The sequence below is a fragment of the Sorex fumeus genome, unplaced genomic scaffold (genome assembly GCF_029834395.1).
Source record: "Sorex fumeus unplaced genomic scaffold, SorFum_2.1 ptg000008l, whole genome shotgun sequence".
NCBI lineage: Eukaryota > Metazoa > Chordata > Mammalia > Eulipotyphla > Soricidae > Sorex > Sorex fumeus.
The window spans coordinates 20,925,377-20,942,013 of NW_026606065.1; the positions used below are offsets into that span (position 1 = coordinate 20,925,377).

General features: G+C 59.6%; 1 protein-coding gene across 1 annotated transcript; it reads left to right on the top strand.

Annotated features, from left to right (window-relative positions):
- Window positions 1–2,639: 2,639 nt before the first annotated feature.
- Window positions 2,640–16,407, top strand: ANKRD10 (ankyrin repeat domain 10). Its single transcript, XM_056109920.1, has 6 exons — window positions 2,640–2,987; window positions 3,349–3,501; window positions 5,347–5,438; window positions 12,213–12,445; window positions 13,814–13,909; window positions 15,921–16,407. The coding sequence occupies exons 1-6, from the start codon at window positions 2,778–2,780 to the stop codon at window positions 16,358–16,360; spliced, it is 1,224 nt and encodes a 407-aa protein (XP_055965895.1). The 5' UTR covers window positions 2,640–2,777; the 3' UTR covers window positions 16,361–16,407.
- Window positions 16,408–16,637: the final 230 nt, after the last annotated feature.

Sequence of the window (16,637 nt, forward strand, 5' to 3'; positions counted from 1 at the left end):
TGGCACAGGATGCCGGATGGAGCCCAGGTTGGCAGCATACAAGGGGGGGCGTCCTCCCCGCAGGGCTGTCTTACCACCCCCAGAGCTTGTGTTAAACAATGTCTGTGCTGCTCTGTCTAGGACACACTCTAGTCCAAGTCGCCCTAAAAAGAAATCAGAAAAAAGCCATCTTAATTGAGAAAGTTTTCTATCACTATAACCTACTTTAGTTTCCTAGGCCTGTAAAATAAACTCCACGGGTAAAAAAAAAAAATAGTCTCAGTGGGTTGGAAAGTAGGTCTGGTTCCGAGGCTTCTCGAAGGAGGCCGAGGCCACGCCTGGTCCTTGGGCCAGTTCAGCGCATCTTCATGTCCATCTCCTTGTCCCGATCTCGTGCCCGCCCCCTCACATAGTCCTGGTGCGGCCAGGAAACCCCTCAGTGCTGGCCCCGACGGACGTGTGCATTTCTATCTTCTGGACCCAAGGAAATGTTACTGCTTGAAAGACTGAAGAATGTGCTCTCTTGCCTGACCGACAGAATAAGCTCCTTACCAGCCCATTGGCCTCCTTCAGGTTCTCCCATGCCTCCCCAGGTCCCAGTACTCGGGATCCAGTGCTCTCCCACGCTGGGTACTTGCCAGGGGGGGCAAGCTCTGTTCCAGGGCTGCCTGGACTCGAGGTTGAGCTCCCTGGGTGAAGCTCTTGGTTCCAGAGTACAGTTTATAACTAAGGTTGCGCCTTGGGCAAGAATTTCTCCTTGTAACAAAACCAGGAAGTGACTGAAAGAAGCTGAGGGAGCCCCAGGGCCTTTGGGCTGAATCCCTTTGAGATGTAAAGGTCTTTGAGGTCTTTGAAGAAACTTAGGCACCATCTGGAGAAGGGTGGACCCCACCCTTAGAAAAGGAACTTCAAAGAGAAACTTAAAGTTGTGACTGAGGCCTTGAAGAGAAAAAAGCCCCTCCAGGAGAGGTTCCTGTGCCAAAGCAAGGAGTTAGCCCTGAGCACCTCAGGTGTGACCCAAACCCCAAACCCAAAGAAGGTCCATTGTCAAGTGTCTCCCTGTTGACAGACCTGGCTGCTGGGAGCAGCTGGGGAGAGTTCTGCTGTTCCCGTCAAGGCCTGCCAAGGCCTCGGCATCCGCCTTCTGCTTGAACATGCATCTCCTCCCCTGGGTTCACTGTTGGCCTCCTCCTGAAACCCTGTGGCTTCTGCAAGGGAAGCCATCAGCCCTGCTGGACCTGGGCAGAGATGGGACTGGCTCTCCTTCGCCTGCAAAGAGCGACCTGAGCCCTCAGGTCACTGGTCCTGTGCCCTGTGGATCATGTGGGCTCCAGGCGCAGTGGACGGCTGCGTTGGGGGGGCGGGGGGGAAGGGTGCTGGGTGCTCACGAGCGTGCCACTAAGGCGCTCACAGCCACAGCACCAGCCACGGCCCACGCCAGGCACTTCCTGGGGGGCCAAGCGGAGTTGCGGGGATGCAGGAGCGGTGACAGCAGGTTTCTGTGTCCATCCGTGGTCCCCAGGTTGGTCAGTGTTTGCAAGAATGAAAACATGGAGTATAAAGATGCTCACATTAAGAGCTAGAAAATACCGAAGTTTACCAGAAAGTAGAAGAGAAACTCCCCAGCAGGGGAAGAACCTTGTAGAGGACTGAGTTAATATGGCTCATTTTGTGGTTTTTTTTATAGGCAAACTGGGTCTTTATGTGACTTGCTAAGCAAAGCCTCAGCCTCCCAGAGCAAACGGGAATTTATGGTTACTATGTTGCTAAGGTGATGATCCTTCCCACTGTGCTGGGGACTGGCTTTCTATTGAAGGCCTTTGTACACCAGGAACTGCCCCTTTTCTCCTGGTCTCCCATGAGCCCAGGGTAGGAGGAAAATTCATGGTCTTGGGAAATGTAAACTTCCCCAGTCTTGGAATTGGCAGGAATGTTTAAGACGTTGGGAACAGCTAGAACGAAGCTGTCGGGAGCAGCCGGCCAGGGGACAGACCGAGGCCTCCTTTCGCCCCTGCTCCCCAGCTCCCCCCTGCTGCGGGGTGCTCTGGGGCCCACGGGTGCAGGGAATCAAGCCCCGCCACCCCAAGTAAAGAGACCCTCCAGCCAGCCAACCCTGGATTGAGTTTTTTTAATAAAAAAATAATCTCCTCAAATATACCCGAGTGAAATAAAGTCTGAGGAAGGCGAGGAGGAAGTGGCCGCACTAATAGCGGCCATTCCCCACGAAATTGGCGATGTCCACCCTAGAAAACAGTCGCATTGGGGGCAGCTTCGGGCCCTCAGACAGAGGATCTGGTCCCACAGCAGCCCGGGGCTGCGCCTGCGCGTCCCGCAGGATGCTGTCCACGGGTTCCGGTCCACTGCCGCCCAGGGTCGGGCCGGGCAGCGCGGGGCCAGCAAGGACCGCCGCAATCACGCCCACTGGCCGGCCGGGACGCTCGGCCCCGCCCCCGATTAGGCCTCGCCCACCGGCCGGCCAGGCCGCTCGGCCCCGCCCCGATAAGGCCCCGCCCCGCCCTCGCTCGCCGGGTCCTGACTGGAGCGAGTGCTCAGACTCCGCCCCATCTGGCCCCGCCCCCGGCCCCGTCCCGGCCTTCCGTGCGGCCACTCAGGCCCCGCCCCGGCGCCACGCAAGCCCCGCCCGGCGCCACGCAGGCCCCGCCCCGGCCCCGTGCGCGCTTCGCTCGGCAGCCGGCGGGACGCGGCGGCGGCGGCGCTGCTCCGACTTCTTTGTGCTCGGGTGGCGGCGGCGGCGGCGGCCTAGCGGGTCCTCGCGGCGCGTCCTCTCGGCCCAAACCATGTCGGCGGCCGGGACGGGCTCGGGCGTGGAGGCGGGTTTCTCCAGCGAGGAGCTGCTGTCGCTGCGCTTCCCGCTGCACCGCGCCTGCCGCGACGGAGACGTGGCCGCGCTCTGCTCGCTGTTGCGGCAGGCGCCGCGCGCCCACCTGGCCGCCGAGGACTCCTTCTACGGCTGGACGCCCGTGCACTGGGCCGCGCACTTCGGCAAGGTGGGCGCGGGCGCTTTAAGGCGCCATGTTCGCGGCGCGGGGCCTGCCGGGAAGGCGGGGCGGAAGCGGCGGGCGCCCCGAGCCCGGGCGCACGTGCGGCGCTTTCTAACGGTCGCGCTGTGCGGGACCGGACCGGACCCGAACCGGGACCTGGCCGGGCGCGGCCCCGGGCCACCCTCTGTAGCCCCCGCGATGCTCGGGCGTCCGCTCGGACGCGAAGGTCCGGTGGTTAGGGCCGGGGGAGCGTTTCCCGAGTGGGCAGCCCGGAAGGCGTTTCCCGTGCCCCTGGCCCCGCACCGCTGCTCGAGGGGGCCGGGCCCTGGAGCCCCCCCTCACGCCTCCTCTCCCGCTGTCCCCGCAGCTGGAGTGCTTGGTCCAGCTGGTGCAGGCCGGAGCCACGCTGGACACGTCCACCTCGCGCTACGCCCAGACCCCGGCGCACATCGCCGCGTTCGGGGGCCACCCCCAGTGCCTGCTGTGGCTGATCCAGGCCGGAGCCAGCGTTGACCAGCCGGTGAGTCGCCGCGGCGGGACTGTCGTGGCTGGGGGCGGGGCGGGGTGGGTGCCGGCCCCTCCTGGCAGGCTGGACACTGGGAAAGCCCCAGCTGCTGGGCGAGCGGCCGGAGCCAGGCCCAGCCGGGGACAGTGGGCTGCAGAAACTCTTTGGGGTCTGCGGTTGGGTTTTCCCTGGCCTGGCCTCTGCCGCGTGGTGGTGACTCTGGTCGTCATCCGTGGTCACCTGCGCTAGTGTCCCCTCAACTCTTACCCCGCTGACTGCGGTTAGCGGGACTTGCCCACCCGGGGCACCCCTGCCCAGCCGTGGGCTCGCTTCCTCCCTTCGCAAAGGCCTGCAGAGCAGATGACGCGTCTTCCTTTCGCTCTTGGTGACTCTGCTGACCCCGTTTGGAGTGGGGTTTGTGTTTTGCGGTAGCCCACTCTGGCACCGATGCTGAGCCATAGTTTGTTTTCGCCTGTTTTCCAGCCTGGGGCGTGCCAGCTCTTTCCCATTCCCTGGGGGCACTGAGGCTGCCCTGCCAGCACTGCCAGGCGCTGCCCGGAGGGAGTGGCAGTTGGCAGGGAAAGTGCTTTGATGCTGTGGTTGCTGTGTTTCCGGCGCCTTCCCCGTCCCTGCCGGGGGTTTTGCTGGCGCTGGCGGCTGCCTTTAGTTTCTTGTGACTCGATTACAAACGAGGCTTTTTCCTTTGTTGGAATTCAAGGTGACTCATCCGTCGATCCTGGCGGCTCTCCACTTGATTCGTCAGAGCTGGGCAACGGCTGTTCTGGAATCATGTTCTTAGCCGTTAGGTATTTTTGCAGCGTGAGCCACTGGCCTCAAATGTGCCACCCTTGAAAAGTTCCCGCGCGCGCCCTCGGGGGCCCTGCCCTACAGTGAGGCGTGGCGCCCCTGAGACACACACGAGGGGCTTTGCCAGCCCTCCCTGTCCCACCCCTGTGCTCTTCCTGGCACTCGGTGGGATTTTACTTCCTGCCTCGTCTGTTGTCGCTTTTCTGGAGGTTGAGGTGGGTTTTACTTGCAAACCCGAGTTCACGGAGAGGCACTGGTCCTCCGTTTCCACAAACACAGAATGAAGCTGGGGCTACCCCACACCCGCGCGGCTTTCCAGGCTTGATGAATGGTCTCTCCAGGCCCTCCGCCGCCGTCTCTCCTGCCCCCTCCGCTCCTGGCGCTGGTGGAGGGGTTTGGGAGCTGGTGCAGCTCAGCCTGCCGGGGGTTTCACAGAAACGCCTCCTGCGTCTGTCTTCACCTCTGTTTACCTGCCAGGTCGTCCCTGTCCAGTGGCCCAGCTCATCCATCTCTCCGGGCTGTTTGGGTTGAATCTCCCAGAGGGATTTTCCCTGGGGCACCCTCCACAGCGTTTGGCCCTGAGTGACCCTCGGGGACAGCTTTCTGCTCTCCTGACCCTGAGCTCGGCCACCTCCTGCGGGCCCTGATTCTCTGTCGGGGGGGGGGGGGGGCGGGAGCCGGTCCTGGTGGCACCAGCATTCCTACTGATAACTCTTAACCGGCCTTGTCCCTCTCTGACTTGAACTTCCCGGGGGCTGAGCACTTGTAGTGGCACGTTCAGGCCAAGACCTGGCCCGGACCAATTTCCGAGCCGCTGCCCATGCTCTACCACGTTCCTGAGAAGGAGCTCTGTCCCTGTCTTGTCTCCTGTTCCTCGGGGGAGTGTTCTGTGGCCGTTCCAACTCCCACTGGCTGGGCAAAGGCAGGGTAACCAATTCCCTCTGGGCCACACCATCATTGGTGCCAGGGCCCTGTCTGGGGTTGGACGCGCTCCCCGCAGTGCGCGCCCTCTGGCCCCACTCACCAGAGATGTGTTTTGTGTTCTGGTTCCAGGACTGTGAGGGCGAGACTCCGGTCCACAAGGCCGCTCGCTCCGGGAGCCTGGACTGCGTGGGCGCCCTTGCGGCCAACGGGGCAAGGATCGAGTAAGTGTCTCCCTGATTCCCCCCAGAACTGGGGTGATGGGCTGTGTTCAGGTTTAGTGCTCGTGTGGGCCCTGTGCTGGGGGATGGCAGCTGACCACCTCCAGGTGGGCCCGAAGGTCTCAGCCCCTCCGAAGCCTTGAGAGCTCTCTGGGCTGGGACCATGGGTGGCCAGTCATGAGCCTGGGCAGGCGTCTCCTCCCAGAGGGCCGCAGCAGCCAACACCAGCTGAGTCTCTCTCCGCATCTCTAGCAGATGTGGGGATTGGGGAGACCCATGTCAGACGCCAGGGTTTAGGCTGTTGACGATTAAGCTCCACATAAGAGAGAAGTCTCCAGCGTTCCCCCTTGCCTGGGGATCGGCACCATCAGATTCTCGTGTCTTGGCTGGCACCCAGTGCTCAGCGAGAAGTCATTTCTGGTTTGCTGGAGCAGTGTTCACTTTTAAACTGAGTAATCTCAGAATGTGATCACATGGCAAGTCGGCCGTCGGCTCTGGTGCCCAAGTCTGTTTTAGATGCTAAATTTATTTGTATCAACTTTCAGCTTTATATGATAATTTTTTTTTTCTCCAGTTCACAGTATTAACAAAACGAATGTGTTTTTCACCCAGAATGTTGCATGTGAGCTGTAGAGCTGTGTAGCTGCCCAATACTGTGAGCCTGGCCACGTCTAGAGCCGCCTGGGTGCCTTGAATAGTCCCAAAAGCCTGTCACAGGCACTTGGCTCCCGTTGGGAATGTCCAGACCCAGGTGGCCAGGGCACTGACTCGGCTCAGCCGCCTGCTTCGTCACTGTCTGGACCCTACATTGCCGTCCTGGGCAGCCCCTCGATGGGCCGGGTCCTCGCGGCCGGCTCGGGTCAGTGTGGAGGCCAGTCCTGCGTGCGGGCTGGGATCGTCCACTGCCGCGCATGTGCCGCATCCTTGTGACCTGTGTAACTTACGTTGCAGGGGACCCGAGGCCTCCTATGTAGTTATGATTAAGGTAATGTAAAAACGATTGCTAATACGAATATACAGCCTACGATCTTCACGCCGTTGAGGTGATTCTCAATGGGCTTATTTAAAGCAGAATTGTAGACGTAGTTTCCACAGCACAGAAGCTTTGATTCTAAGTCATGGAATGATTGATTAAAGTGCTTGTCATTTACTGAAACAATGAATAGTTACCTTTTTAATGCCTTCTTTTTCTAAACAATAGCTCTAGTTGGTCCTGAACATTGTATTACTGTTAGTTTTATTCATTTGAACGGATAGCGTAATACTTAAATATCTATCTATCTATCTATCATTATGTCCTTTTTTCAATAGGTCCTAGCATGAGAACCTTTGATTCACACTCGTGCCCTTGGTTCCAGGACCCCGAGTCTCTTTTCCGCCCCGTGGGACCGAGCATGGCCCCCGTGCCGCTCTGCCCTCTCTCAAGACCGTGCCCCGTGGTGACTCCCTGCCCTTCTTAGGTTCTAAGTCCTTGGCCTGGAGGGAGCACCCCGTAACCAGTGTCGCTGCCATTGTCTGCGTGATGGGTTAGTCTTGAACCTCTAGGTAAAATGTCAGCTTTGCCGAGAATCTCCATTGTCCACTGCTTCTTGACACTCCCCTTTTTCCTGCTGACCGCGTCCGGTGTGCCGGTCAGCGGCCGTTTGGGTCCCGGGTGGTGGTACTTAGCTCGGTCCTGTCCGGGGCCTCCAGGGCTCATCCTGAGGCAGGTGTAGCCCTAGCACCTTGGGCGCTTCTGTATTTCAGGTCAAGGGGCCCCAGGGATTTTGCTCCCATTTTTCGGGCTCAGAGTGGACCCAATCATTCATTCTTTATATGACACGCTGTAGTCGCGGGGAGCCGATCCGAGTCCCCCACCCGGGAACCCGCCGGCTCTGCGGCAGGACCCTCGGGAGCTGGTGATTAACCGTGTTGTTCATTCCTGCCCCGCTGTCCCTCGCCTGCTCCGTCCGTCAGTGGCCGGTGCCTTTAAGCCGCGGCTCTTTGGGTCACTGGGTAGGGCCAGGCCGGTGTGTGGCGTAGCTCACGCCGGCCGCCGTAGGCACCCGAGGGTAAGGCTTGACCTAACGCTGCTGTTGCCTTTTCTAGCACACACGTGAGTATGTTGACAGAGTTTTTTTTTTTTCTTTCTCTTGTTTGATACTTTGAGTTTTGGTGCCAAGCTTTCTTTTTCATGTGAGGTTGAGTTCCTGGCTGTATGCCGGTCATTATAATTTGCTCGTTTTTGCTCATCTACAAATGAAATCCCACTGGATATAGACACCGGTGCTGTGTGCAGTCTAAAGCTTCAGAGGGCCTGAGAGGTGTTTCCCGCCTGCCTGCGGCCCGTCAGCTTCTCTGCCACCTGCCACAGGGCTGGAGGCAGGAGGGCACCGGGCACACTGCGGGCCTCCTTTTCCTTTTGAACGACTGAATAAGTAGCAGCGAGATGCAGCCTTCGTCCGGTTTCAGGAAAACACGCTGGACATTTGCTGATAATTTAAAAGCTTTTTCTGCTACTGACACCGTCAGGTGCAGATTTTGAACCTTGGGTTTTCTTACGATTTGACACAGAGCAATTTTGGTTGCTTCGTCTGTCATTCTGGAGAGGTCAAGTGAAAAGTGTTTTGTGTTCACAGCTTTTTAAAAATGCCTCTCGTAGGAATAAAGGACCTGGGTCTGGTCAGACTCTCTCCCGCCCCCCGTGTGCCGGCCAGGGGCCCTTCCTGGTGGCACGGTCAGGGCAGCGTCTGCTGACCTCCTGCCTCCTGGCCACTCCCTCCTTACCTCCAGTTCAGGCGGGTCCTGGGAGCCAGCCCTTCCCAGACCCCTTGACCCCGCCTGGCTCAGAGCAGCCGCAGGCTGAGTATGCGTTTCTTGAAATTGTCTGAGAATCGAGGAGCCCCCCCGGCATTCTTGACTGACTATTCAGGACCCACCTGGACTGGCTCACCCACAGGTCCTGACTGGAACCAAGTTTCCAGGTAGGTCCTTGAGAGAAATGCCTGTTGGTATCAGATTCCTTTTGCAACTTTTGCCCTTGGCAAACGTCCTGCAGATTTCCTCAGGGGCCTGCCAACCCTCTGTCCCCCTGGGCCGGCCCCCTCGATCTACCTCCTGGAAGGCAGGCCCTCCAGATAGGATGGGCACCCTGCCTCGGGGCCGCAGTGTTGGCCAGGCCCTCCTGAATTTGCAGTACTGCTCGTGACAGCCCGTGTCCCCTTCCCTGGCAGGCCTTTGTGCTTGCTTCACCACTGCGTTTGTAAATAGAGCTTTCAAGTAAAACCAGTGGTTTCTGGATATGTATATGTTCCCTTGCCGAATTACAGTGGGAGGATATTAAATATTTCATTAGACTCATTGAATGATGTACTTATATTTTCATATAGGCAAATATTTGTGAGCCTCACTTGCAAGGTAAAACTGTCCTCAAAAATGTTGAACATGAATTGAAAACTTGGCACCAAATTTTCCATATAGAAACTTTTTAAAATAGTGTCTTCCTGTTGTTACAGGAAGAATATGTTTAAGAAAATTTCACTAATTATTTAAGCGTTTGGATGCCAAATGGTTAAAGAAACATTTCCCTGGCCCCCTTCCCCCCAAAAAACCTTTTAGATGTTTGCTAATGTTCTGTCTGTACAAATGGACATATGGTCGTGTTTTAATTTTTTTTTTAATGATTCCCTGTATTTGCTTATTTCCATCTAGGAATAGTTACTAATGTATTTGAAATACAGCATACCAAATTTTAAAGTAACGAGAATCGTGAGTTCATGGTTTTAGTCCATACTGTTAAACTCTTATTGCAATCTTGACTCACGGGAGCTGGCTCCACGCTCAGACATGGTGACGGTGACGGCCGTGGCGTGCAGGCCGCGGCCCCCGGCCCCTGGCCCCCTCCTGTGTGTATGTATCTGTAACCCCTCTGTGCTCCCTCTTTGCGTTTCCTGTCTCATGACCCATTGCCCGTTTTAAATCACACAGAAGACTCTGAACCTATAGCAACGACACGTGTCAATGTTTTCCAGCTACATAATTCGAATTGACTTGGTTTCCCAAGTCACCGTAGAGAGGGGGAGAGCACTCCCTTAGGAACGGCTGAACGGCTCTGAGGGGTCAGCGTGGCCACCTCTCTCCGCGAGCCGTGCTGTCGAGGTATTTGTTGCGGTGATTGGTTTTCCTGCTAATCTAGGAGCTCAGGTAGAGACTAGCCATGCATGCTTGCCCCCTAATGTACCATAGCGACCTCGGTATCTGTAACTAACCGCAGCCAAGTGGAGAGCAGGACCCCGACAGAAACCTTAGTCACGGGAACCGTAGATCGATTGTCACATGGCATTAACAAACTTCTCTTCCCCTGAACCCGAGGCCCTGGGGGGGCGTCCGCTCAGACTCTGATTCCTCACAATGCTTGTTCCCCGATGTGTGTTTTCCTTCACTGAAAAAGAGAATGCAGAACCGCTGTGGTGCCAGCGGCTTCTCTGCAGCGTGCGGTGACACTGTGAGTGGACCCTCGGCCTCCGGAGCTATGGGCACACGGGGCACCCTGGGAGCCTCCCGAGCGGACACGCCCCACGTCCCCCCGGGAGCAGCGGCGGCCGGAGCTTTTCACAGGCAGGGCCTGGGCCGGCTCGGTGGCCACGAGCACTGGCCCCTGGGCAGCTCCCATCCATGGTAGCAGAGAGACCCTCTGGGCTCCGCGTCGTCTCGCGTCCCAGTGATGTCTGCTTTGTAAGAAGTTGTTTTTGGGGGGGGGGGAGCTCTTAGGACAGAGACTGAGCCAGTGCAGAGACCCCCTCACAACCCTTTGGCCCACTCCCTCCAGCCGACCCCAGTGTCCAGACTGCTCGGAGGAGCAGGGCGTGGGGCTCCCCGGGGCGCAGAAGGAGCTGGTCTCGAGCAGCCCTGGCTTACTGGCCCGAGCCCCGGGGGGGGCGGGGGGTGAAGAAGGATGGCCTCACTGTCTGCAGCGTGTTGGCAGATGCCCCGGTGGCTCACTGGCCGCATGAGGGCTCCAGGGGAGACCCCGAGTCGGGGTGGGACGGGGGGGGGGGGGCGCTCAGCTGGTCCGGCCCTTCAGTCCCCTCCTAATTCTCGGCGTGACCGGTGTGACTGACAGGGCCTCCAGGAGACCCTCCAGGGTTTTGGTGGCGGTCCTTATCGTTTGCAATGTGAGAACTTGCCCCAGCTTCTAGATGTTCCAGACAGAATCGCCATGTGTGGGCGCTCTGCCCACGTGCTGGCTGCTGGCTTTGTTCTAGGTGGGGGGGGCCCATGCGAGCTCTCCTTCCAAGCCCACCCCTGGCCCAGAGCAGGTGGGGGGGGTGGTCAGCAGGGGTCTGGGTGCCCCAAGCGCCAGGCTGGGGTCGATGCGTATGTGTTGTGGCACCAGCCGAGTGGAAGGGTTGTCAGGACTGGGCCTTCCTCCTCCTGGGGGAGCTTGGGTATCTGTTCGCTTAGCTATACTGTTTGTTTGGTTTTGGTTGTTTTTTTTTTTTTTTTTAAGTTTCTTGAGGCGATTCCCTCTTCCAGTCCGGTTCTGGCGTAGTGAAGGCATTTCGAGAGATTTCCCGTTGGGGAATCACGCATCCATAATTGAATCTCAAGTCTGTGCGCAAAGCCCGGGTGGTTGGTGTACTTCACCCTGCCCACATTCGGCTACCCCCCGGGGTCGCGCACCAGAACATCCCAGAGCTTGGGGGCTGGGGGCGGCCCGCAGACAGGACATGCGGACTTCTGGAACCACAGTCCCCAGGAGCCCAGCGGGGGAGGGGTGGCCTTGACCTCGGTGGCCCTGGGGCCGGTGGCTGGTGGCTTCCCGATCGCCTTGCCTTTGCTCCTCACCAACCCGGGTTTGGACTCGGGCCCGCCTTGGAGGGCTGTTGTGGAGAGACGGGCTGCTGTGGGCTGGGGCTGGGCCGGCAGTGCCGCGAGCTCCTGCCTGTCGCCTCCAGCCCGAGCCCTGGTTGGCGCCCCACTCACTTCCTGCAGCTGCCCTCGAAGTGTGGGCGTGTGGCGTGCTGGGCGGTGTGGGGTGCAGCAGGAGGCCGGGGTGGGCGGCCCTGCTGGCCTGCTGCTGCTGCCCGGACCCCGGCCTGCGTCCCCCCCGTCCGTCCCCTCTGCTTGGTCTCTGGCCGGCCGCGCCTTCCAGGGACGTCGGCCAGGTCGGGCCTGCCGGGGTGGCTCCTCAGACCTTACCGGGAGGCTTTTCACAGGAAACATCCGCTCAGCTGCCCCACGATGCCATAGCGCCTCCCTCGCACGGCCAGCCCCGAGCCCAGGCTGTCCGCCCTCCGGCCGCTGACGCGCCCTTTAATCGGGACCGCTGAGTCTCCACTCACTGTGTCACGCGCTAACGCACTGGCCCGTCGGTAAGCCTCTGTCTCGGAAGCCCTTGTGAATGCCATGGACAATCCCAGGCGTGTCCGTCCCTCACGGTCCCGCCTGAGCTGGGGGCCCGGGGGATGCGCCGCGAGAGACCGCAGAGCCCGGTCCCGGCGGGTCTGAAGCGGCCTAGACTTAGTCCTTCAGCCCGACGCGAGGATGATCTGGGGAGTTAGCCAGGAAGGCGCCCTCTCGGAATCCGTTTGCACCGCTGTCTCCCAGGCCCGCTTAGCCAGCGACTGGTGGCGGGAGCAAGTTAGCCGCAGCGCCAGCGAGCGGGCACGCGAAGGGCCAGTCCTGTAACTCAGGCTGGCGCCGGGCCGCCGCGCTCCCCACCCGCTAGCTAGTCAGGGAGCGGAGCAGAGCCGCGCGCCGCGGACAGGGTGTAACTGCGTGTTTTGTGTCGTGCAGCCTGAGAAATGCCAGTGGCTTGACGGCAGCAGACATTGCTGAAGCCCAGGGTTTCCACGAATGTGCCCAGTTTCTCTTGAACCTGCAGAACTGTCACCTGAGCCGGCCCTACAGGAACGGCGCCTTGAACGGTGGCCCCCGGAGCGCGTTCCCGGGCCACCCAGCCGTGGGGCCGCGCAAGAGATGCCTGGACGAGACGGAGGCCTTCGGGGCCAAGAAAGCCAGGACCGATGGTGAGTGCCCAGGAGAGGCCTGCACGGGGGTCTCGGCCCTGCGCCGGGGTTCCATCTTCACGTAGGGAAAGAATCACACACGTGCACGCACACACGCCACGGTCTGTGACCCAGAGCATGTCCGTAAGTACCTTAGCAGGAAGCTGGCGGCAGGCGCCTGGGTCACTGCACCTCTGTGCTGTCCGTTGTCCTGAAGAGCCCAGGCAGCCTTGAGTGGCCCCAGGTTACTCCTGGGTTTTTTTTGTTTGTTTGTTTGGTTGGTTGGTTGGTTGGTCCTTTTGGTTTTGTTTTTGCCTTTTGGGTCATACCCGGTGATGCTCAGGGCTTACTCCTGACTGCCCAGGGGACCGTATGGGGCACCGGGAATCTAACTCAGGTGTAAGGCAAGGATGCTATTGCTATTGCTCCTGCTGTTGCTCTGGCCCCATGCTTTTGATTTTTTTTCCTCTCATCTTTCTTGGTCTTTTGGGATTGGTCATTTTATTCACAACGACTATATTAATTCCAAAGTTTAATTATACAGACTTTAAGCCAGAGACCAGTAGGATGTATATACAAGGGTAATTTTTTTTTTGAATTTTTATAAAGTTGTTTACAGTGATTTATTACGTTTAACACTCGAACACCAATCCCACCACCACAACACCTTCTCAGAAGGCCCGGCCCTGGCCTGAGCCAGGAGCACTGTCCCTGGAGAGCTGTGTGGGCTCAGTGCAGGCCGACCGTTGTTAGGCAAGCAGTTCCCCGGGCTTGTTTTGGGGCCGCGCGTGGCTCGGCACTCAGGAGTCACTCCTGGGGACTCGGAGGACTGGCTGGGATGCCGGGGGCGGGGAAGCGAGCCTCAGCCGCTACGTGTGCCTGGCGAGCTCCCACCCGGGGGTATCTCTTGTCTGCTGTGCACAGTGGACAGTCTCGCTGCTGGCGGGGCTGGGGCGACATGGCGTTTGGGATAGACATTTGCGGGTTGTCCTGCTGCCCACTATCTGCCCATCTCTTAGAGCCTTCCCAGCTGGGCCACTCGGGTCCTGCCTGAGTGTCCCCCTTGGAAACCGCAGGGGGTCAGCATTGCCCTGGTTTCTGCTCAGGAGATGGTGAACGTCACTTCAGTGCTGCCTCGGGGTGTTGGACATGTGGGCACAGGCCCCACAGCCGAGTCCTGCCCTTGCTGGCCTGGACCCCAGGGTGGACGGAGGGCTTTGGCCCTCGGCAGCTGTGGAGAGGCTGGTGGGGCATGCATGCGTGTTTGTACCTATGCGTGCGTGTGTGTGCATGTGTGGGTGTGTGTGGATGCATGTGTTCGTGCATATGCATGCGTGTGTGCGCTTGCGTTACACGCGCAGAGAGCCTTACGCCCTGTGTTCTGTGCAGCCCACAGTCCCGACTGTTACTTGCCGGCGGCCAGCAGCGAGCCAGACGATGACACCGACAGAATGCTCGTTGACCGAGAGCTCACGGCTGTAACAGGTGGGAGCGGACAGTGTCCCGTTAACTGCAGCGGCAGCCCCGTGGCTGAAGACAGCCGCCCGCAGCCGGGGGCTCCCGCGGGACCCCGGGAGCTAGAGATCTATACGGTGTCGGCCATGCAGACTCCCTGCCGCTGCCGGAACCAGTACGCGTGCTACTTCTAGCCGGCCCAGCCCGGCCGTAGACGCGCGAACCCTTGGTGGTGCATCCTACAGAGATGAAAAATAAGTGCAATCTGCTGCCCTGGTTTGACGCTCCTGCACAGTCTGTGCCTTGCCTTGAGTTTTGACAGGAGCCCTTCGGGCGAATGATGCCAAATGGCCGTTGCTAGGAACTTGTAAGCGAGAACTGCCGGCTGTGGACGCTGAGCACCGCCCCCAGGGCACTGCCCGCAGCTCTCCGAGTGGCCGTGTCCAGAACAAGCTGCCTGTAGCGCGTGGGTGGCTTCAAGCTGCTCCGCTGCCCGGGGCGGCCTGGGACCGTCCTAGCTTACCCCCCCAACCCCCCGCGTGTCCACAGCCTTAGAGATACCATTGCTCCCTTGAAAGGCACCGTTACGTTTTTATGCTAAATTCTTCACTGAGGTTAAAAGAGAATTCTCAAGGTTGTACATCTTCCTAGAGTCCTAGAAGCTTAGAACCTTCTTGCAGTCTGATGATGGAATGGAGTGGGTGGGTTTCCCGGGCACTCAGGGACGCAGCTGCTGGGGTTCTGTCTGCTCAGGCCTGTCCTGCATCTGAAAAGGGTAGGAATGGTTGCTGTTCCTCACGCTTTCCCCGGCCCTCTGGGAGGGTCACTCCGGGCCTTGAACAGGACCTGGGTGGGCTGGGGCCCATGTCCACGAGGCACTGTCCCTGAGTTAGAGTGGGGGGTGTGCTCAATACAGTCTCGGCGCCATTGGTGGCTGTAGCCACGGGGCCATCCCCGTCTTCACCGTCACCAGTTATTTGCTTTGGTCACTCAGTTGCAATATAGCGGCTTCAGGCCAGGAAAAGCTGGTCGCACCTTTTTTCTTTTTTTCTTTTCCTCCTTTTTTGAGCAAAGGAAATGTAGGGCCAGAGCAATAGCACAGTAGGGAGGGTGCTTGCCTTGCACTTGGCCAGCCGGGTTTGATCCCCCGCAGCCCATATGGTCCCCTGATGGTCCCCTGAGCACTGCCAGGTATGACCACCCCCCACCCACCCCCAGTGAAAGTAAATGCTTCTCAGAATGTAACTTCGCTCCTTGTCATTTTACTTCAAGTTTACTTCCTGTAGTGTTTCCCGCCTTTGATTTTAGCTGAAAACTGTTGTGTGGGGAGCTGGAGTGATAGCTCAGCGGGTAGGGCGTTTGCTTTGCATGCAGACGACCCAGGTTCGATTCCCAGCATCCCATATTGTCCCCTGAGCACCGCCACGGGTAATTCCTGATTGCAGACCCAGGAGTAACCCCTGTGCATCGCCGGGTATGACCCCAAAAAGCAAAAAAAAAAAAAAAAAAGACTGTTCCCAGACAAGAGACTGCCAGGGTAAGGCATATGCCGGGCACACGGCTGAGCCGGGCCCTTCCCTGGCACCACACAGGGTCCCCGGAGCCCAGCCCAAAGGGACCCCTGAGCACAGCTAGTTACGGCCCCAAAACCAGAACATAAGAGAAAAGCTATTGTGCAACTTGCCCCCAAAAATAATAATAAAATACCCCATGCTCTGAAGGACTCAGTGCTAAGCTACGCTGTCCCTCGAGAGACCATTTAGAAGCTGCTTGCGGGCAGTTTGGAGGACTGGGGGGGGGGGGGGGGCAGTGCGGCAGTGTCCCCATGTGCTGTCCCCAGGAGGGTCTGCTCGCGGCTGCCAGAGACCCCGCGTGTGTGCGTGCGTGCCCGCCTCGGCCCGTCCTGTCTGTGCCGTGGACCTGCTCTGAGGACACCGCTGGCCTCCCCGGCGTGTCCCCCCTCCGGCCGGGCCCCGCGAAGGCGTGCCGCCCCGGGCTGCCATGCACTTCTGCCTAGTGACAGGTGTGTTTCCCACTGCAGATGTGAGGCACGCTAGCTTCGTGTCCGGCAGCATGGCCAGCGGACGCGGCCTCAATGGACACTTGGACTTCCCCTGCACGCCGCCGCGCACCGGGACGGACAGCAGGCGCGCCGCCCTGGGCGTGGACACTCCTGGCAGTGGCCCGGGGGGGCCCGGGGGGCGCGGGCGCGAGGAGCCCGGGCAGGCCCCGGGTGGGAGCCCCGAACTCTGTGGCGCCCTGCACCTGAATGGGAGCCCCAGCAGCTGCGTGGCCAGCAGGCCCTCCTGGGTGGGCGAGCTGGGGGACAGCCTGCACTATGGACACTACCATGGCTTTGGGGACACGGCTGAGAGCATCCCCGAGGTCAGCAGCGCCCTGGAGCACTCGTGCTCCGTGCGGGTGGCCGAGCGCTACGACAGTGCCATCCTGGGCGCCATGCAGCTGGACCTGAGCTCCTAGGGCCAGCGCTGGCCCCGCCCCACGTGGGCTTCGCTGCCCATCTTGGCCTGGCATGCTGCCGCGCTCCTGCCACTTGGCTCGGGGCAGGTCCTGACAGGTGTGGGAGGAGGCAGTCAGGTGCCCGGCAGGTGGCCGCTCCACACTGTCCGCAGGGACAGTGACCATGGAGCAAGGAGCACTGCAGGCCCCGCAGTGGGGCTGTGCAGGTGCAGGGCCTGGCCGCTCCCGGGGAGCCCACTGCCCGACGCCCAGTCCTGCCCGTGGTGCTGAACCCACA